The sequence below is a fragment of the Lineus longissimus genome, chromosome 17 (assembly GCF_910592395.1).
Source record: "Lineus longissimus chromosome 17, tnLinLong1.2, whole genome shotgun sequence".
In the NCBI taxonomy this organism is placed as follows: Eukaryota; Metazoa; Nemertea; class Pilidiophora; order Heteronemertea; family Lineidae; genus Lineus; species Lineus longissimus.
In genome coordinates this window covers 10,742,805-10,763,712 of record NC_088324.1, presented here as the reverse complement: position 1 = coordinate 10,763,712, position 20,908 = coordinate 10,742,805, and the positions used below count along the sequence as shown (strand labels likewise).

Below are 20,908 nucleotides of genomic sequence, written 5' to 3'. Positions count from 1 at the left end.
AGATGCTAGTTCGGGGTAGGCAATACATGTACTGTACGTCAATGACCTCGCCCAAGGTGACTGACTTCAACTAAACCATTCGGGAAATGCATTCTGGAAAGAATTCCTGTTCAGGACCGAGGGTGTCAATCATGGAGACGATATTAATCGTCCAATCGAACCCGCGGAATGCTAACTTCCCAGAAACCTCGCACATCATTCGCGTTGTTATAGAAACGCCGACCAAACGGTAACAGTTATGACATCATGATGCACGAGTTTGCGAATATTAGCTTGACTTTCTTTGTTCGTCTGCTCTGTTTTTAATCAATCGCGACCACGAGCTGTTGATGAGCAGACGATCGTATTCATTAGATATCAACAGATCAATTGATTTTGATTGGGTGTGAATATTACACTCCCTGCAGAGGCGATCCTTCAACACTTCACATCCTCGCGCACGCCTTTTTCGTGACGCTGCTTGGAGTTTAATGCAACTCTTTTAGAAAAGCCATCCCATTCATACCGATCCAGCATTTTATTGCTTTCTTCGGACAGCGACTCTTGGGAGGTTTCTACGTATCTCCCAATAGGACTTAGTGAAAAGTGCATTTAGAAGGCTTCAATTTTCTTCAATACTTGGCTGGATGGGGTTTTAGAAAGCAGCTGTGTATCGGATTCGAAGTATTTCAAGTGTTAGGTGAGTTGTCTTTCATTTAACAAATATTAGATGAGAAGTTGCCATGGAGTGTTTCATACGTTATCACAGTCGTATTATCAGTTAGTGTCGGGAATGAACTAACGTTACACTGTTTCCATGATCTTCTTCGTTTTACAGTCAAGGAGAACCCCAATCAAGAAGTTGCGACGTTTTTTCACCGTCAGCCATGTTGGAGGCGTCTTCCCGCCGACCGCCGATGATTTGTCATGTCATGATTTTTTGGGCTTGCTTTCTTTTGTCTGTCCCTTATATGGCCGGTGGATGATGACGTCACGTGCAACCGCTCTATAAATATCTGTTGCTAAAATTGGGTTTCCAGAGTTGGGTTTCCATTTCACTGTTGCTACTTCAGTAGTAGATCACTTTCCAAAGGAAACTTACTTTATCATTTCCACCACCAGCTGACGAGACAAAATAGGCGGACAAGTAGCTCATGATGAAGACTATGACAAAGATGCGGAACTTTTTGCTTTTCTCAGCAATATTGTGTTCTGTGAATTCAATGTCAATCAAGTTCCCTGGACTACTGCCCAAGCCACAAGAGTCTTCCGAAGAAGAAAATCCATACAAAAACACAAAAGCTGCGGAATCATTGCTGGAATTTCCGTACAAAATTCATCTCGACCCGAACGGCCGTCTGGTACTTAGATGGGCGACGGACTTTGAGCGAGAAAGGATTGTTTTCAGCCTTCGTGCTGCCATTGATGACCATGAGAGGGTCGGGATGGGGTTTTCCGCCTACGGGGAGCCGGAGGAAGCTGACCTGGTGCTGTTCTGGAGGGATGAAAAGAGAAAAGTTCATTTTAAGGTAGGTTTGAAATTTTTGCACGACTTTATTCTTTGTTGAAGAAAAACTGACTGAAGAAGCCCCCCGACAACATCTTGGCGTTAGTCAGCAATAGCTGCAAGTTTTTAGAATAACCAGCCTACTCTAAGCTATAATATACAGTTAAAGGCGTTACAAAACTGAGAGGTACACGAATATTCGATACACGGAAATGTGCACACCACATGTGTTGAGAGGATGCCCCTAGCGAAGTTGTCTATTATTTCCCCACGCTATTCGCTGATGACATAATCAAATACATGTCCATATATATTCCACGTTTATTTCCTGGGTCCAGTTACTCAATAAGCGTTAGAAACCAACGTTACAAATTCAACACCACAGACGTGATAATGATGTTATAATCATAATAGCGAGTTTCCGCCACACGAAAATGGCGTCAACTCGACGTATTAGTACGACTTTTAATTATTGCCCTTTAATAACTATCTATCTATGATAATATGCAAAATAGGTAATTGAGGAGTTTCGGCAGACACGAATTTCGTCGGGTATGACGTATCCGTAGCGATTTTACGTATTGCCGCTTCACAAATGACAATAAACGTTTCGCAAAAGCGCATACGTACGCCGGGAGCTGGAAGTAGTGCAGGAAATGATGCATGACTGGAAATGGTGTCGGAGACCGGCACATGATACCAACGCAATACCGACAACTCATTCTTAATTTACCATAAACCAACATCAGATATGATGATTATTTACCAAAGAGCCTTCCGTAAAAGAATGTTTATACTATAGGAGAAGCAAACCTGCCCCCATCTCACGTTTATAGAAAATTCTCCGTCATTTCGGATCGGATTTTATCAGCATATATTTGTGCGTTGACGGCATAATTTCCGCGGGGTGATTAGTCGATGGTTAGTTGACGGGTGTGGGACGCTATCTGATGCTTCCAGCTTCTTGATTGCACACTATTTCAAAATCACAGAATGGCTGATTTAACGTTTCACTTATGTTGAGGCAGCAAGTAGTGGACACATTAACACACCCATGTGACCCCTCGATCCGCGATAGTTATGCGTTTTAGAAGACCCTCGATCGGCTTCAGGTCATTGGTCTCAATAGTCATCCATCTTTTATATTTGTAATTATTGAACAACAGAGCAAAGGCAACCTTTCCAGGGAAAATCTTGGAATTTTAAAATCACATATATATCAGAATTTATCTGCTTTGCCGAGAGTATCTTACCAGAACTTGCTGATAACTGTCGGTGGGGTTTTCTGCCAAAATGTCTGTAATAGTGTTGGTATGGGTAGCCATGAGCAATTGCACCTCACAACTTATTGATAAAAGCAGATTTCTTCTGATGTCGTAATGATGCTGATGTTACCGGAAGTGGATGAGAGACAATCTCGCCGCCAGCTGGCGACAGTGATTATCCCCGGCCGGTGGGACGAGTGCTTTTGATCCGTGGCTTCTAATTGACTTCATTTCTGCAAAAATATGTCGTCTTTGACGGATGCAATCGCTAGACTGTATGAAAGGAACACACTGAGCAGTCTGTCCTCTTGCCTCTATGTTGGCCCAAACTTAGTAGGCTACCAACGTGAACGCGAGCGTTTTTACAAGCCTGTCGGCGGGGACGGTCACGTACGACAACTGCATCATCAGATACCAGACTTAAGCATTTTCACGAGCCTTTCGGCAATGTCGTTCAATGTCTGCAATTTTATCAACATATACCTCAGTCACCCGTTAATCATTTGTCAATATCTTTCAGGATGCATGGACAGACAGGAAGGGGTTAATTCACTATGACGAGCACGATGACTATCGTCTGCTCGACATAGATGACGGAGAGGAGGGGGTCGAGATCACTTTTGAGAGAAAGTTCGACACTTGTGACGACAACGATTATAACCCAATAGATGTAAGTATCAAAATACGTGTATACTCGATATTCACTTTATGATCGTTGACAATTTGGTATGAAATCACGTGACTTGACGTCATGGTGTTTCCTTCCCTGGGCCTCATCCGAGCTTGAGATTTACTCATAACTATATTGCAGAATGGAACCACCCACATCATATTCTTCACAGGGCGCTTCTACGGCAAACCTCGCGGCCTGGACGGAGTTGAATTGTCGCTTTATCGACCGGGCATCCAGAGGGCGCAACTTTTAAAAAGTCAGGTCAAGATTCCGCCGATAAGGAGCGACACCTTCATTGTTGATATGATGGTGACGAAAGTTCACGTTCCTGACGATGATACAACGTATTGGTGTCAGATCCAGAAGCTTCCTGAGATGAAGAAAGTTCATCACATGATAAGGGTAGGTGTGGCAGGACAGGTTGGACAGGAATATGGATATTTATCTGGATATGCGGAATGTGGATATTTATCAATGAAAACACAATAAACCAACTATGATGTCACCATTATCAGCCGTTTACATCATTACGATGGGCAGTCTACGTCACCAATAGCAGCGGTCTTCGTCATCACTCAATCTACATATAATCTCTAATATTTCATTTTCAGTTTGATGGTATGGTAGAACCGAGCCACGAGATGCTAGTTCACCACATGGAGATCTTCCACTGTGAGGTGCCAATGGGTGTGGAGGTGCCTTACTACAGCGGTCCTTGCCCAGAGGAGGGCAAGACCATGGCCCCGAATGTGCCAAAACCCCTCAAGGAGTGCAAGAGGGTGATAGGCGCGTGGGCAATGGGCGCAAGGGTGAGTTAATGGCCCATACGTGTATTTTATTTGTATTGTATGTTTCTAATTCCTCAACAGATCTTTGCGTCTATGCATTCATCTTTGTGGATAATCCAATATTTTAAAAACTGCCTAGATTGTGGCGTCAGCTCGGCTGGATGACGTTACGAAGTATTTTCTTTGTTCTACATGTAGTTCGACCAATCAATGCCTCCAATTCGCTCTTAGTCTTAGGGGACTGTGGACTTAGCGAATATATTGAAGTTTTCTTCATTTTCAGCCGTTTACCTATCCGGAGGAAGCAGGCGTCCCAATCGGAGGGAAGGATTTTTCACGCTACGTCATGGTACAGGTTCATTATAACAACCCAGAGAGGAAAGCAGGTACGTGCACCCCGTAATCATCATGAATGCTCCTTATTATACTGATAATTTATAAAACAAGGGGGTTACATCTTTCGCAAAACGTACTTGAGAAATAAATTCATTCAAAATTTGACGTTGATTAATATTCAATTTCAGGTATCATTGACAGCTCTGGCATTCGTTTCTACGTGACGCCCCATCTCCGCCAGTTCGATGCAGGGGCATTGGAATTTGGGCTGGAGTACACACCTAAAAATTCCATCCCACCGGGACATGAAGGATTTTGGCTGACCGGCGACTGTATATCAGAGTGCACTCGAGTGGTAAGGACAAAAACAATTTCAGTTATCGACGCAGTTTCGAAGCGCTCAATCCGTCAATACTGCTGGGGACTAGCCTAGCGCACTATACGTAGATCACTACTGCTTGTAATGCATCTTGACCCTCAATGTTTTAACATTGCCAATCTTTCCGACAAAGCGCTCCTATACGATGGGAATACCTCTGAAGGATCACAGTGCTTGTAAATGCAACACTTTCTCTCATTGCCAGGCCCTGCCACCTCAAGGTATCGTGATCTTTGGCTCACAGCTCCACACCCACCTGACAGGAAGGAAGGTTGTGACCAAACACATCAGGAATGGGGTCGAGTTGCCGGAGCTGAACAGGGACGAACACTACAGTCCACACTTCCAGGAGATAAGACTGCTAAGTGAGCCAAGACTCGTCAAACCGGTGGGTGGTGATTAATCACCTACATCCTTTTTTCACACTATAAGTTTGACAAGTGCTAAAAGTCTGTGGTTTGACGGAGGCCCAATAATTGGGGACAGCAGTAACTTTTTAAGACACTCCCTAAAACCAACTTTTCACAGAATCAAAATGATATGTGCAATCAAGTGAAAGCCATGGTCTCTATAGCAATGAGCCCGTGAATAACTGTTCGGCTTGAGGGCTCTCTAATAAGCAAGACTGAAGCCCAATGACGTATTTTCGCAGACATTCACCCAGGTTAGTACGATGAGCGTCTCCTCGATCATATCTTTCCTTTTGTTCTCTAGGGGGACTCCCTGACCACCTCGTGTATGTACCACACCACGGACAAGATGAATATTACGATGGTAGGTCGATGGAGTGAGGACAAAAAAACATTCATTTCCGAGACCGGTTCCTCCAGCTCCGAAACGTCCGAGAATGATGCGAGACGGAGTTTTGTTATTAGGCAGCGCAATTTTCTGATTCAAGAATTGTCGAATTGTAATACACTGTACATGTACTTGAAATCTGAACAAATTTATCAGAGAAATATTTGCCTACGTGGTCCATAATGCTGACGACGAGGCAGCAGAGAGTCCCGAAACATGAGAAACACCGACAGACTATCAACTTCATCCGACCATCCGCAGTCTAATTGCTTGCCAAGGGAATTTAAAGTATACCTTTCATTATCACAGGGTGGTTTTGCTATAACGGACGAAATGTGCGTCAACTATATCCATTACTATCCAAAAATCGATCTCGAAGTCTGCAAAAGTTCCGTCGATACTGATGTCCTCCATGGATTTTTCAAATTCATGCACAAGTAAGTAGTGTATGACCATCTCACAGCATGTGATTCAACTAAACGAAATGTTTAGAGACACTTCTATGACAGGCTCAGCCGATGAGATGCGGCCGTTCATTCGTACGAATTACTTTCGTGTGGACAGAACACAGTGGGTTCGGACGAAAGGCCATATATTAGGAATATATTGTGATTATTTACTGACACTTAATGATAGAAGTGCCCGCAGGAGCGTCTCATTATCAGGTGTAAAAGAAATGGTCATCCTTTGAAAAGATGTCCAAGTTACATGTAAACGTAACGCCACTTCAAGTGTAATGATAACGCAACATATGGCAATGATAATCACATGAATTTTCTAATAGAGCCTGCACAAAATTGCAGTTTTTCTTTGAAAACCATTGAATTTGACCACTTCTGTCCTCTTAAGCTGGGACAAAGACGCCACCTCACCCAGTAAAGGCATAGAGGACAACTATCGCTCCATACGATGGACGCCGATGACGTCACACTTGCTCAAGACGCTCTATGACGAATCCCCCATCTCCATGCAATGCAACAGATCAAATGGTGACAGGTTCCCCGTAAGTTCATGCTACAAAAATTGTTGTGGGTTTGATTCCTCCGACCGAGTTTTTCAGCGAGGCAGTGAGGCGCACTAGGCGGGAAAAATCTATCGGAAATGCGTAATTCCGATGGAAGCTGTCGAAGCTGATGCTCGGTACACCCGATTCCTCGGACAGGGACTAAACTCATTCTTGAAGTTGTTCACAACATGGAATGTCTGAAATTTCGTTTTCTGGACCCTACTTAGGCCATTCCTTCTGTTTGCAGGGTAACTGGGATTATATGCCTCAGTCAGAGATCGTCTTCCCCATCAAGAAGCCAGAGAGGCGCTGTCTGAATCAGGCAAGTCGTGAAAGCTATGAGGAAGAGGATGACATCCGGAAATAATGGGATATTTGAACAAAGCAAAATTGAATATTATCTGAACTCCCAGCTCTATGCATGACGGTAATGTAAAACGATCGCATCAAGCAATAGTGAGAGTGAGCATATTTTTTCTAACCGTTCTTTTGAGAATCTAGAGTGGACCTGGAAGTGTTAATACTACCGCTAGCCTAATCGACGGCAAATCGATTTCACCTGGGCACACAGCACGTGCATATGTGGCAATTTTACTACATGCATAAATTGAAATGTATTATCACGCCAAAGAATAAATTATTCATAATCTTTCCAACCATCCAATTGTATTTTGCTTTTTCGGTCCAATAAAAGGCCGGCTGTGGCTAACGCGTGTTCGCGGCAACTGCAGCTAATCTGGTCCCCTGGGTGTGACACTTTCGGGACAATGCTATGACAGACGGATGTTGCCCGAGGGAACGATGTAAATCGTACTTGACCTTGTTGCATGATGAAGGGAACTCCATCCCGTTTAAAATCTTCAATATGTGACCACGCCCATACGTTCTGATGGATCGGATGAACTCAGTGCTCGCCATCGGAAAGAACTGACTGTTTCAACGCGAGAGGTTGTCATGGGGCAAGCAAAGGCTTGGTCTTCGAAGCCAGAGGTGACCCCCTACGGCCACTTACGACAGCAATGAAAAACACATGATTTGATGATAATTATGGTGATGAATAAGACACTTTATTATACATCCGTACAGTGAGCCCTATAATGGAGTTGGCTGGTCCAATTATGATTTATTCAAAATGAACCAAATCCAGCAACTGGGTTTGAAGAATAATATTTGTACTCAGTGGTATTATGCAAGACGAAATCGTCCCTCAAAACCAGTTGCTGAACAGGCGATGTATTCTGATCGAGCAATCTAATAATCCGTCAAACCACGTGACCAATATCTAGAAAGTTCAAAAATTCTCTGGGTTGCTATGTCAACCGATGCCTGGCGTGAGATTGTTGAAGTATCTGTCCAAATTTCCTCCAATCACCTGGTTTACGTGGCAAACCAACGCGTGTTCGAACTCCATGCCTCCCAAACGTGATCAATTCATCCACAACCTCGTCCCTGTCCATAAAAATGCACTGAGTATAAATTCACAAATTGTGCGGTGCCCTGAGACAAAGACCAGGGACAAGATGCTGGAATATCCTTTTAAGTCTTTCATATCTAACCTTTATATGTTGCTACGCAACGTTGTTTCTCTGTTGCTAGGCAGTGCTTGCTAAGCAACGCTTACTATTCCTTCAAATAGTCTCTGGGGTCACGTGGTGCTTTCCTATTGCTTGCTGAACCAATCTAGGGTCACATGACACGATGACGCAATATAGATTGACTGTACAAATATATATGCTTATATATTGTATATATATTATATAAATTAAAAAAGTTGAGTCCATGAATTGAATCAGTCCCGCAAGATGATTGGTTGGTCCCGGATATTAGCTCCGCAGCAAACTATCGTCTGCCAAATTGTAAAAAACCGCACTGGCGCCGCGAAGCAGCTTCGTGGAATAACACTCACGAGACAGAAACATTGTTGATGAAATAGCAGTTCCTACTCTAAGATCTTTACAGTAAAATATCAAACATTGCATGGTGGCAGGCGTTGTTTGCATAATCTCTACGTTTACTTCTTTGCCGGTGCTTTCTTCTTTCCCTTCTTCGCGGGTTTCTTCTTTCCGCCTGCACGTTCTGGAAATAGAGGGAGGAGAAAATAAGAAACTGAGGACCAAAAATGAAATACAGATTTTCGATACTTCGGAACCTTTCGTCTCATGCCTTGAAATCAAATAGCTACAATTCGCCACTTTCCTTATAAATACAATACATGTACATTCCCAATTTCGGTTGTACTGGCGAATCATAATCCCTCGATCTGGCTGCACCGCCGCAGGGTTTCAGAATCCAACCGATGTAAAATTCGTATTAGACCAATAGACCAATAAGAAGATCTGAATATAATTTCGACGGTATTTTTTGTGATTTAGCTGAATACTTACTTGTGACTTTTCCTGTTGGCTTCTTTGCCTTTGCTGTAAAAGAGGAGAAGTTGTGTAAGTTTTTTGGATACTAGTGGGTATGCGATCAGGTGTTCAGAGTGACATCAATCATAAATTCTAAGTGGTCTTGGTCATAAGATGTCACTGTTTTTAAGCCAAAGAGGGCTACCATAGCATTTATGGTCTTTAGTGGAAAGTAAAACATTGAAAAAACCGTGATGTGACCCTCTACTCGGCTTACACACAAACTACTTACGTTTTGATGTAGACTTTGGCTTTGCTGCGGGCTTTTTTGCGGCTGATTTGGCCATGTTGAGATACTACGATTTGCTGCCTTTGCTTCTTTGAAAAATACTGCAAAGAGGAGAGGAAATGGTAAGCGACTGAATCAGACACCAACAAGGATCTGTCTGTTTCATAAAGTCGGACACGCCGGCGTCGCGTTCCTTCAGTCCGTGTGCAGGCTTTTAAACAGATTTCATTAAAGGCTTGCTTTTTCGCGGGCACTTTATAAACATATCGCGGAACCGCCGTTTGCGGATTTTCTAGGAGTAGATGTGCAATAAAATAACACCTCCCAAACATTCTACTTTGACTGTACGATACCGACAGCGCGCGATGAATTGATGCCGGGATCGGACTTCTTCGGAAGCAGTGCGCACCATGATACTTATGGCGGGAAATTACTCAGCGCACCGGGTGGCCTGGGCTGACCCCAGGTGCCTGACCTGCTTATCTGTGTCAGTGTGCCACAGGCATGACAGGAAACGTCATGTAACCGCTCATTTCCATGACATTCTTGAGCAAAGTTATGAGCACGAAAGGCCTACTGACCTTGAGTATTCACGTCAACTAGTTTCATTTAAATATTTGAGAGAAGACGATCGTGAAGAAGACGATTTTGAAGTGAAGCATCCAGGGCGTTGTTTTCCTCTCAATCCATATCATTACATATATCATACAATCTTGCGACCGCTCGCTTGAGTTATGTTGCATCAAAATCTGTTTCTATATTCGTTTCGGTTTATCATCTCCGCCCACTCGAAGTTTTCTTTTGAAAAGTCGCGCGCGATTCCCGCTCACCGCCGCAAAGCTAACAATACACAGTGGTTGAGTGGGAATATGATAGTTGCGAGCTTTCAAAGCAAGGGAACACCATGGTCCATTGAATATTAAGGTGTCCAGTGACCTAAAGAAAAATATAGGCCGAATACTAGTTTCAACTTGCAAATAATCAGATTTTTTCTCTTCGTATTGTTGTCACGCCGGTTAGCGCGCATACTTTTGATAAAGTATGCATTAGCACGGATGTACGTATATACGAATTAAGCTCGCGATAGGCCTAAATATAATTCCCCGAATGGCTTTTCCACACCAATATAAAAACTGTGCACGAGAGACACATAGCTAAAAAGTGTGAGTTTTCTTTTTCTTTCTGTTTTATCTTTAGCGCTCATTTTGAAAGTTACAATTTAATCATCATTTTCTTCAAAATGCAGAGACGAAGAAATAATTTAATCGACTACAATTAAGTCACACAAGGATCCGTTGCTCAACTTTTGCCGTTTTTTAAAACTCACTTAAATTGAATTCACTCGAACGGAGTAGGCATACCGGTATAGTTCTGCAGCCCGACTCCGACCCCAAATACCTAAGACAGAGATGGTCATCGAACTATGAATCCATCAATTACGTTAGTGAAACTTTTTAATAAATAACACTAAAAAGGCAAGTTCTTTTTAGAATCAAAACAATTATACAAATAAACTATTGTGAAGAACATCGTAGAAGGAGGAGCAAAAAAATCTCACGAGGAAACTGAATCATTCGGTAGCTATCAGCGAGCTAGCTGCCATGGACGACCCAACCAAACAAAGACATTTCATTCTAACTGCTATAAACAACTTCATAGATAACCTCACATAATTTGGTGAAAATGAAACCATATTATGAAAGGGCCGTTTTTGAAATGTTATCAATAATATAATCTTTATGATAGAGTTATTCAGGGCCCTTAATTCTTAAGTTGCCTGAACAATAACATTTACAATTTTGCAGAACACAAAGTTGGCATCTCAATCCAGGCACTATTCCAAAAACAAAGAAGAGAGCGCAGAATTGCTTGGACAACCCCGCAAAAGCTGTTGCGTATGACATAAAACAACATCCCCATTATGAGTGAACTGCTTCAGTTCACTGAGAAGATTACATATTTTTTTGCATTTCATGCCATTTTGGTATAAAGCGCCCTATCTCGGAGAATTTAAGACGCAAACTGGGGGCGCGCGCGGCAGATCCGAAATTTATTTTATAGGCGCCATCTTGATTCCACAAGTAAACGAACCAGATACAAACGAATGACCCAATTCGAATAAAGCAGATATAATGACATGTTGAGCAGACGACAAAATAATGAACACGCCAAACTATTTTACAAACATCAAGAAAATCGGTGCATAAAAATCGGATAAATCTGAGAACGAAAAATTGGAACTTACCAGATTTATAGTTCGCTTGCGCTCTTCTGCTAAAGGACGCTAAAAACGACGCTAATATTATGAATGCAATATTATTGATATCAACATTGTGTGTACGAATATCAGCCAATAGCAGACGCTTAGTATTAATGTGAAAATATCCAAACCAATTGGAACGCGGGAAAGAAAACTGGGACACCATGACCTGCATAAATTTATAACCCGAACAAAGAATCAACAAAGACTCGGGAGAAATTTCTCCGAATCCGATTGGTTCCAAAGCGCGGGATAATAGAAATGCGCTTAAACTTGTTCCCAAGCAACTTAGCAAATTAGTGCAATGATCTATGCGTGGGACATTCAGCTAAACGTTACCTGGTGCAAGGTTGCCTTGAAGGGCTATTCACTACACAAATAATGGGCACATTTCTATTGAAAATACCAGTTTACACCTGCACTCAGCCGAACAAAGAAAAAGCTCCATATCTGACATTCTCAAAACATGAAAAATGTCGACACGTTTTGTTGTTTTGATAAGGCCATCACTATTCAGCCTTGATGATATTGCGCCAATTTCTATGACAACGCCAGGCTGTGCGCGCGCCGAAAGCTGCTGATGGGGGTCATATATAAATAGTTAAATAAACTCTATAATCGGAAATTGATGTCTCAGAGCCTAAAGATGGTCGTGAGCAAAGTCACATAAATTTCACTGTAGTTATCAACCGTCGATGTGATCGACCAAGCATTTCATTGAAGATATCAATCATTATGTGATCGACCAAGTATTTCATTGAAGTTTAATCATCCATTGATGTGATCAACCAAGTACTTCATCGAAGTTATCAACCATTGATGTGATCGACCAAGTATTTCATTGAATTTATCAACCATTGATGTGATCGACCAAGTACTTCATTGAAGTTATCAACCATTGATGTGATCGACCAAGCATTTCATTGAAGTTATAAACCATTGATGTGATCGACCAAGTATTTCATTGCATTTATCAACCAGTGATCGACCAAGTACTTCAATGAAGTTATCAACCATTGATGTGATCGACCAAGTATTTCATTGCATTTATCAACCAGTGATCGACCAAGTACTTCAATGAAGTTATCAACCATTGATGTGATCGACCAAATATTTCATTGAAATTATCAACCATTGATGTGATCGACCAAGCATTTCATTGAAGTTATAAACCATTGATGTGATCGACCAAGTATTTCATTGCATTTATCAACCAGTGATCGACCAAGTACTTCAATGAAGTTATCAACCATTGATGTGATCGACCAAATATTTCATTGAAGTTATCAACTATAGATGTGATCAACAAAGTACTTCATTGAAGTTATCAACCATTGATGTGTGTGATGGATGAAGTGTTTCACTGAAGTTACCAATCATTGATGTGACTGGGAACTTTTGACGAAAAGTGGTGTGCCCTCAAGCACAGGTTACCCTTGGCAGGAACAGGAGAGGATCGCAGGGACAGAAGACGACGGGGAAAGTTGTTTGCGGCCCAAGTACTTAGAGGAGCAAAGGGTAGTGGCCGACTGATTTACTCACGAATGAACAATTTCATCATCAACCTAACCACTGTACGGACTCTAGCTATCACTGACGAACTCGTGTCATTATCATCCCTTGAGCGCTGACGAGACCATTTCATTTACCGTACTGAAGAAATGACTATCAACTAGACCTCTGAAAACAATGACAATTTAAACTGACGAAATAATTTTATTGATATGAACTTGATTACTGAAGAGACTGTCCAATCACGGAGGAAATCATTTCATTACTAAACCAGAAGTGACAATATCTTTCACTGACAATATCATTTCATTTCATTATCAGCTTACGGCAACTCCATTTGATACCTTTCATACTTGATTCATGATTGTCTTCATCAAGGAAGCCACCATTTCATTTAGATTTGGTATCTTCCTTGTCCCAGCATGGGGACCAATTAGTACAATGGACCCCCTTTACAATCCAGGTTCAGGATTTTGGTAGATCAGTAACTGACTGGTCCACAGTACTCTCTGTCGTGAATCTCGTCTTGATTCGATGTCCACACAGAACACTGGATCACAGTTAACTGGACAAACTCTTTCGGAGCAAATGAAACTGGGGTTTAAAGCAAGTATGAGGTGGTCTAGGCAAGTGTCCTGTAACCATCCACCAGAATCACCACAGACAGTACCGTAATGTCATTTTGACAAAGCGTACAAGGACAAGAAAACAAGACAAAACAAGTCTCTAATTTCACTGATATATTTCATTTAACACAACATACAACATTCACACATCAAATTGCATAGCTTAACCTGTCCAGATCAGGAACATACTGTAGAACCACGTCTCCATCAAGGACACCCTGGGGACTGAAAACTTAAGTCCTTAATACAGAGGTGTCATGATTAAAGAGGTCAAATTGAATTGAAATGACCAATAAGGGTCTAAAATCAGTGTCCACAATATAGAAGGTGTCCTGCTAACAGAGGTGTCCGCTAAGGGAGGTTCTACTGGACTAATGTCAAGAGTTTAGGGTGCAAAGGGAAAACCAAAGGTTCCGAACTGCTCAGACCCGAGGACACCGTGGCACTTAACTTCCAGGTTCAAGGACAGCGATCCAAAAATAAGGACCCCACTGAAAATTGGACTTGGGACTTGGAAGATCAGTGTGTTATGTGATTAACCTGTTGATGCTATTTCAATATACCCCCACAACTTACTCAACAAGTCCCACCTGCTCTTGTCTGGACAGTAACAAAATGCACTGAAACATACAATATCATCTGACTAATATGCCTATCTGAATGCCCATATTTGATTTTTTAAACAAGTTGCCTTTTTAAAGATGAGTGCCTCTTGTGGTGAAGTGTCTGAACTTAGCCAAGTTATGGGGTTAATCAACTCTGCTGATTTCAATGTCACAACTGACATGATGTAGGAAACATCTAAGGCTTGCCCCATAGGTCAGCTATCTTGTTTCCCTACAACATAGGGTCGCTGATCAGAAAAGAAGCAAATTATCATTCATGAAATGTAAATGTCCTGTGTATTTCTCTCATTAGCTGAATTAATTTATTTTGACACGCAGTTAACTATACTGCAACAACCACTACTTACCAGCCAGGCCTCACTTTTTAGAAATGCATGTTGAAAGTACATGTATTAGCCTACATATATATCAATTTCACTGAAATCTATCACCTCAAAAACGTTTAACCTAGAGACGGAAAAATGCAAGTTAATTACACACAGGTATGCAGCATCAAAGGAACCCAAGCAAATGCGGGGTTTTATTGTGGCACACTTGTGGGATTTACTACCTGTTCGACTAATCTGTCATTTGTGAAAAAATTGAAGGCAATGAAATAGATCGGAGGTAATTTAGAATAAGGCACAAAACTTAAATGAACAGAATACACAGAACATTCCAACAGGGTTAACAAATCCACCCACCCCTTGATGCTGGGGACTGAGAATCGGTTCTCATCAATGCACAAGAGGCTATTCTGTAAACAGTTAAATTTTTGTTTGCTGGGTTTTTTTCAGGAGATTTTGCAAATACCCCAGCTTCACAAAAATCAAAAATGCCAAAAAATATTTGTGACCTGAAAACTGAAAAAAATTCAAATCCGTGAAGCGGCCCCTTAAAATTTGGCAGTTTCTAGTACACTCAGTGCAGAATCATTTTCCAAGAAAAAAGGGAAGGGTGTAACAATTACAAATGCACTAAATGCACAGCCCCAACAGGTTCCTATATAATCCTTACATGTATAGTACATTTAACTCCAGTATATAAAGCACATTTTGATAACATGGACAAAAAGAAAGGTGTCCAAAGTATCCATCTTTGAGCATACACTCATAAAGACTCCAAATCTGTTACTGATAGTTCCTTAATTAAAGGCGTTAGATAACTGTTATAATTGTACCCGACTGTAAACCCATCATCTTCACGAGCCTTCATACATGTAATGCAAGCACTTGCAGACAGCCTCAGCCAACCAAATGAAAACACCATCTTTGAAGAAAGCCACCCTGGTTTGACCCAAGACATAGGCCATACTAGTTTTGATTGGCATATTACCAACTGTGTGTGCCATATACCAGAACAAGACAACCAGTGGACACACATTTAACCAGCCCAGGGGCATCTAAACCATAGGCCTGTCCTTACCTATTTTAAGCCTCATAGAAAGATAGCACACAGCCGACTCAAAGGACAGTACCCACAGAAGATTTTTACTGCGAGTTATTGACTGAAAGGGTAGCTGGGTAAAGTTCGGAACTGAACATTGAAGTTCTTTTTGAAATGTTTCGCAAAGATTTTCCAAACGCCGAAAATGAAAAACCAATACCAGAATTTGACATTTTAAAGAGAAGTTATCTTATTTAACAATAATCAGTACAGCTGCAACAAATGGGTCCACAGTACCAGTACCGGTACTCATCTAATTTTGAACTGAGTTTGAATCTACGGAAGACAGATTTGTGGCGGGAAGATTTGGCATCTTTTGTTGAGGTGACTGAACAGCTAAAGGCGGACAGTGGTCGACTTTTCCAGAATGGATGTGAAACGCTGGTGTCACCCAAGATCCACAAGGACATCGTTCACCTGGAAGAAATTAAAGTAGAGACAAGGTAATTGAAGAAATAATTATCCAGGAAACAAACTGTGGTAACATTTAGAAATTTATGAAGCACTCAAATCATGTCAAGTAATGGCGATCTACTCTAAATTTCTGGCTGAATTCATTATTATGGCTGATTTGTCATAACATACCTTTCCAAGAGAATGCTCCCAGTTTACTGTCACACTTTGGACAAGAAATCTGGAAGGAATAGATAAGTGAATAAACAGCTGAAAACATTGCAAATACAGTGTCTACCCAAACGGACAAAATTCATCGTAGGATCGAGAGTTGGTATTTGTCTCAATTCGTATGTCAATATCCGATATAAATATCAACAACCAATCCTGGTAGCCTTGTGGTTAAGGCTTCCAACTCGTGACAGAAGGTAGAAGGTTTGAGGCCCGCGGATACCTGGTTCTGAAGCAATTGTTAGCCACCAGCTCGTTTTAGGTCGCATTTGATAGACCTGAAATGATCCTACCTTTCCCTCCATTACCATAATGAACCCTTTCATCCACTGTACAGGCTCTATAAATATGGACTGTGTACATTTCTCTACATCAGGGGAGTCAGCAGTTTGTTCAATCTGATTTTTCAGGTTTCTTCTCCAGTCAAAGGCCGCTTCACCTCTACCAATATAGTGGGACAGGAGAGAAGAGGCCTTGAATAGGGCTCGCCTGAAATTAGAAACGCACTCAATCAACAGTTAGTCATACACTTTTAGTTTTAAAGTCACTGTTCGAGATTATAATGATCTTATTAAACAAGCAGTCAATTTAAAGCAAACACATCTCATCTGTTAGCAACGTACCTGCATTTCCTACATTTATATATTGTCTCCTGTTGATCTGTGGCATTCTGCGGGTCAGAACCAAGAAAATCAGTTGTAGCACCGTCGCCGTCATCCAAGCATTCTGGAAAAGGAAATTTGATTTGAAAACAACAAGCATGATTGCTTTTACCGTAAAGAATTATTTGTATCATTCATTTCATTTTAATGTAGAGCTGCAGGCTTCATCGTTTCTAATGTCTACGTCTTATTAGTACATTCGCTAAGCCTGGAGAATGCTACAGTACAACAAGCAATAAAGCATCAGCACTTTGTACAGAGCTCTTCTCTAAATTTAATGGCACTGAAAGTTCATTGGTTTTTTTCTGCATAATAGGCCTAATACACACAGCATACATTTGAAACAGCTCCACAACCCTACACAACAAGAAAATGTGACTAACCATGATAGAAAAGGACTGATTGAGACTGCTGGTCATCTCCGAAGGACTGATTGTGACTACAGGTTATCTCAACTACTACAGCAGCAGAACATGGTCACCAAACATTCATCAATAACAATACATGTATCACAGTATAACCACTCTAATTATGACACCAATGTTACTGACAAATGCTGTCCTCATTAAGGAGTTCTAATGACAGAGGCTAACTTGAGTTGAAATGACAAGTTTGGGACCAAAACATGTGTCCTTGATAGAGACTGTGTCCTGTTAGGACACACTTACCATTTTTTATCCTTTCTCCTAGTAAGTTAAGTCGATAGAGTTTATAATTTTCATTTGTTTTGTCAAACTGGGAACCCATATCATTCAGGAGTTGAAGTTGGTATATGAAGCCCTCATTTGGTCTGAAAAAATACAATTTCCTTTAATCAACACTCAACAGTCACCAACACTATGGCCAGCAACAATATTCAAAACTATTCCCTTGGTTGTGACGATGTTTCCTGCTTGCAGCACAGTCATCTAGTTTGGTATAACATGTAACATGTTGCAACACAGTCATATATTTTGGTATCCATAATCCTCCTGGCCAATTTCATTGGAATGATTTTCCAAGTTGTGACCAAGATCCTTCCTGGTTGTGACATTGTCTCCAATATTTTTTATGTCTGTGAAAGTGACAGCTTTTCTTGGTTGTGAAGGTGTCTTAGACTTCATGGATATGAGCACACAGCCATGTAGTTTTTCAATATTTCATTGCCCTTAGATACAAATCTCAAAACAGGTCAAGTCCTTATTTTTACCTGATTTGTGGTCGCTTCTCCTTGACTTTTTCTAAGGCAGCCTTCAGAGAAATCCTCTCCTTCATCATGATATAAGCAATTACCACAGTCGCACTTCGTGACATACCCATCAAACTGAAACAAAAAAATAATTAACAATACCAGTCCTCAAAATTATTTCAAACACACTACTTGAATATGCATATTGGTTGTTCATTCCTTTCCCGCACTCCCCTGTGGTAAACCATGTACCTTTTAAGAAAGCAGTTAAAGTGTAAAGTTGGATGACAGTCTCTTTCAATCACAGTTGATATTGATATCAGAATATAGCGTAAAAAAATCCTCATGATAATGTTAAAACCCAAACTCACCAGTGTACTAAAACACCTCCAGCTCTCCTCCCATTTTCAATGAATTCAAAACATTCCTCAAAATGACTCAATAGATCGGTAATAACCAGATCATAACACTGAATACATTTATATTGAAAGTACTGTGACCAGTCTTCATGGAGCTTTTTCTCATCGATGGTCAGTATGTGTGCGATTCCAAAATGATGAAGCTGGCTGGTCTGTTTTGCATCATCCAGATCTCCAAGGTATAACCCATCAATGATTTTAGTCATATGATATTTGTTTGCCATATTGGGTGAGCTTGGTAGGGGCAGGGGCTGCTAACTGAAATGAGACAAAACAATCATTAAAGGTGGACGCTGTCCGCTCATATTTACTGGTGGCTCAGGAAAATAGAAATGCAGTTATACACAATGTCGTAGGGCAGCTATCATGCATGCAAATTTGCTGAAACTTGGTATGTATAGTATTTGTCCTAGCGGTATATATGTCTAAACAACGGCAATGTTGAAGTTTATATCCTGTAGTGAACACATTTACGAATACAATCGGCCTGTGCTAGTAAAGTAGTCTATGTGAAGGACTAGGCCTAGGGTTTCGACTGAGTTAGAACCAAGTAATGTAGCAATGGTAATAGTGCATTACTCCACGACATGATCGTTGACTAGGCTACTGAGTACTGTGCAGCATTATCTCACAGAATTCTACTACATGTATTTTCCTTAATCAGAATTTAGGCCTACGCCCTACTGATCTACAAGGCAATCGATCGGGAACACTTTTCATGTGGAATCTTGTGTAGCTTGTGCAAATCATCATTCACCATCAAGTCATGTATGCCTGGGCATGAACTAGATCTGGAATCCAGCTAGCCTAGCTGTGATGGGCAACCGAACAACCACCCCAACAAGCTACAGGGTTAGCAGCCAATAGGAACATCCTGTGCCATCTCATACCAGGCTCTGTTATATAATGCTACCAGGTGAACCAAGGGGTACTTGCTGCAGAGAGGGAGATTAGCCTTGGCTATGGTCAAGTATAGACCGAGCAAAGGAAGCAAGAGGTCTAGAGGAAGTAAAGAATATAAAGGATGGATCGCGTTGTCATTGAGTTGGAACCTGGAGAGCGAAAGCTCGTACACTACATGGCGTTGTCTATGACCGAGCAAAGGAGGCAAGAGGAAATAGGCCTAAAGGATATATCGCGTTGTCATTGAGCTGGAACCTGGAGGGCGACAGCCCGTACACTACACTATCTACACTGCATACTGTGCATCTGAGCTAGTGTTCGGACAGAAGTTTTTGACACAGCCGGCCCTTAATCGACGTTGCATGTGCTTCCAATATTCACATATTTTGCTATTCAACAACTTAACAATGTTCTTTGATATTACTTTAATGTTTTGGAAGAGTATGCACGGAATATGAGCAATAATTTTACGGGAAATTGATTAAGAACACGCTTGCAAAAATTTTCTAGGGAAAGTTTTCACCCACGTGCTGACAGCGCCACCTTTGGATACCGTTAAATCATATCCTCCAGAACGGTAATGACTTTTGAACATCTATGTGACAGGTTTTTCCGATAGAGGCGCCACTGTCCATAGAGGGTGTCAAACTCGCACAGTGCCGAAATTAAAATTCAATTTCAGACACTGGAATTGGTAAAATTCCGCCATCTTGGATATCGGCATCCTGAGATTCAGGTGTTTTCAACACTGCGTCACCACCACTTCAAACTCCAAAGTCTTATCCAGGCCTAGTAAGTGCCACATTCTTTCATAAAATGGCTTGTTTTATAAATAAATAACAAAATATGATCTTTGTAAATAAAACCCGAGATGTTCTGGTGTGTTTTTACGTGAATTTATTGCAAACTATCAATGCAGCATAGTGCAGCCATCGTGTTCTCTGGTGTAGTGGTGATGCGATAGCCTCTTTGCAATTGTAAAGATTCTTTACATTTCCACATCCGCGGTACTGCTTTTCAAGATGGTGGCAATTCACCAGTTCTAGAGGCGTTGTCAGGAACGAAATCAGCGCCTCTAGTGTCAAGATTGCTTGAGGCCAGAATTTTGAAAAAAAATTGCCCAAAAATTGAAAAACCATGAAGCTGTGTGAATTTTGAGCTGAATTTTGGTATGCTGCATCTTTGGGCATAAAAAAATACACTGACGGACCATTGTTGTTTTAATCTGACTCCAATTAGGTTTTTTATCCAGCCTTGGGGAAAATGATATTTTGCCATTATTGATATCAAGACATATCAAAATCAATGAAAAAAC

At 41.2% G+C, this 20,908-nt stretch overlaps 2 protein-coding genes and 1 long non-coding RNA gene across 6 annotated transcripts; 1 reads left to right on the top strand and 2 right to left on the bottom strand.

The window, feature by feature from the left end:
* The first annotated feature begins 291 nt into the window (after positions 1 to 291).
* LOC135501443 (dopamine beta-hydroxylase-like) lies at positions 292 to 7,387 on the top strand. 2 transcript variants are annotated; one of them, XM_064793566.1, is made up of 12 exons: positions 292 to 679; positions 1,102 to 1,508; positions 3,272 to 3,421; positions 3,563 to 3,826; positions 4,036 to 4,233; positions 4,496 to 4,598; positions 4,737 to 4,903; positions 5,133 to 5,315; positions 5,642 to 5,701; positions 6,035 to 6,162; positions 6,575 to 6,728; positions 6,979 to 7,387. In XM_064793566.1, exons 2-12 carry the CDS (start codon positions 1,134 to 1,136, stop codon positions 7,096 to 7,098), a joined length of 1,902 nt encoding a protein of 633 aa, XP_064649636.1. In that variant the 5' UTR covers positions 292 to 679; positions 1,102 to 1,133; the 3' UTR covers positions 7,099 to 7,387. The 2 variants fall into 2 exon arrangements, with proteins under 2 accessions (XP_064649636.1, XP_064649637.1); XM_064793567.1 differs by having other exon boundaries at positions 818 to 1,508.
* A 378-nt stretch (positions 7,388 to 7,765) lies between these two features.
* Positions 7,766 to 11,741, bottom strand: LOC135501738 (uncharacterized). Its single transcript, XR_010449629.1, has 4 exons — positions 11,614 to 11,741; positions 9,372 to 9,469; positions 9,116 to 9,148; positions 7,766 to 8,807 (listed from the first exon to the last, which is right to left on the bottom strand). It is a non-coding gene; the product is annotated as an uncharacterized LOC135501738 (long non-coding RNA).
* A 2,124-nt stretch (positions 11,742 to 13,865) lies between these two features.
* LOC135501586 (dual specificity protein phosphatase 12-like) lies at positions 13,866 to 20,164 on the bottom strand. Of its 3 annotated transcripts, none has more exons than XM_064793763.1 (8): positions 20,121 to 20,164; positions 18,643 to 18,948; positions 18,293 to 18,406; positions 17,772 to 17,893; positions 17,065 to 17,167; positions 16,735 to 16,930; positions 16,403 to 16,451; positions 13,866 to 16,234 (listed from the first exon to the last, which is right to left on the bottom strand). In XM_064793763.1, exons 2-8 carry the CDS (start codon positions 18,912 to 18,914, stop codon positions 16,071 to 16,073), a joined length of 1,020 nt encoding a protein of 339 aa, XP_064649833.1. In that variant the 5' UTR covers positions 18,915 to 18,948; positions 20,121 to 20,164; the 3' UTR covers positions 13,866 to 16,070. The 3 variants fall into 3 exon arrangements, with proteins under 3 accessions (XP_064649833.1, XP_064649832.1, XP_064649834.1); XM_064793762.1 differs by lacking the exon at positions 20,121 to 20,164 and adding an exon at positions 20,065 to 20,114; XM_064793764.1 differs by lacking the exon at positions 20,121 to 20,164 and adding an exon at positions 20,018 to 20,104.
* Between the last annotated feature and the right edge of the window lie 744 nt (positions 20,165 to 20,908).

Excerpts from the sequence above, each read along its gene's own strand:
- LOC135501443 (XM_064793566.1), top strand. The coding sequence starts at position 1,134 with ATGATGAAGACTATGACAAAGATGCGGAACTTTTTGCTTTTCTCAGCA. Across the intron at positions 4,904-5,132 it reads TATCAGAGTGCACTCGAGTG|GCCCTGCCACCTCAAGGTAT; the intron begins GTAAGGACAAAA and ends TCTCATTGCCAG. Across the intron at positions 6,163-6,574 it reads TTTTTCAAATTCATGCACAA|CTGGGACAAAGACGCCACCT; the intron begins GTAAGTAGTGTA and ends TGTCCTCTTAAG.
- LOC135501586 (XM_064793763.1), bottom strand. The coding sequence starts at position 18,914 with ATGGCAAACAAATATCATATGACTAAAATCATTGATGGGTTATACCTT. Across the intron at positions 16,931-17,064 it reads TATAAATGTAGGAAATGCAG|GCGAGCCCTATTCAAGGCCT; the intron begins GTACGTTGCTAA and ends TTCTAATTTCAG. Across the intron at positions 16,235-16,402 it reads GGGAGCATTCTCTTGGAAAG|GTGAACGATGTCCTTGTGGA; the intron begins GTATGTTATGAC and ends AATTTCTTCCAG.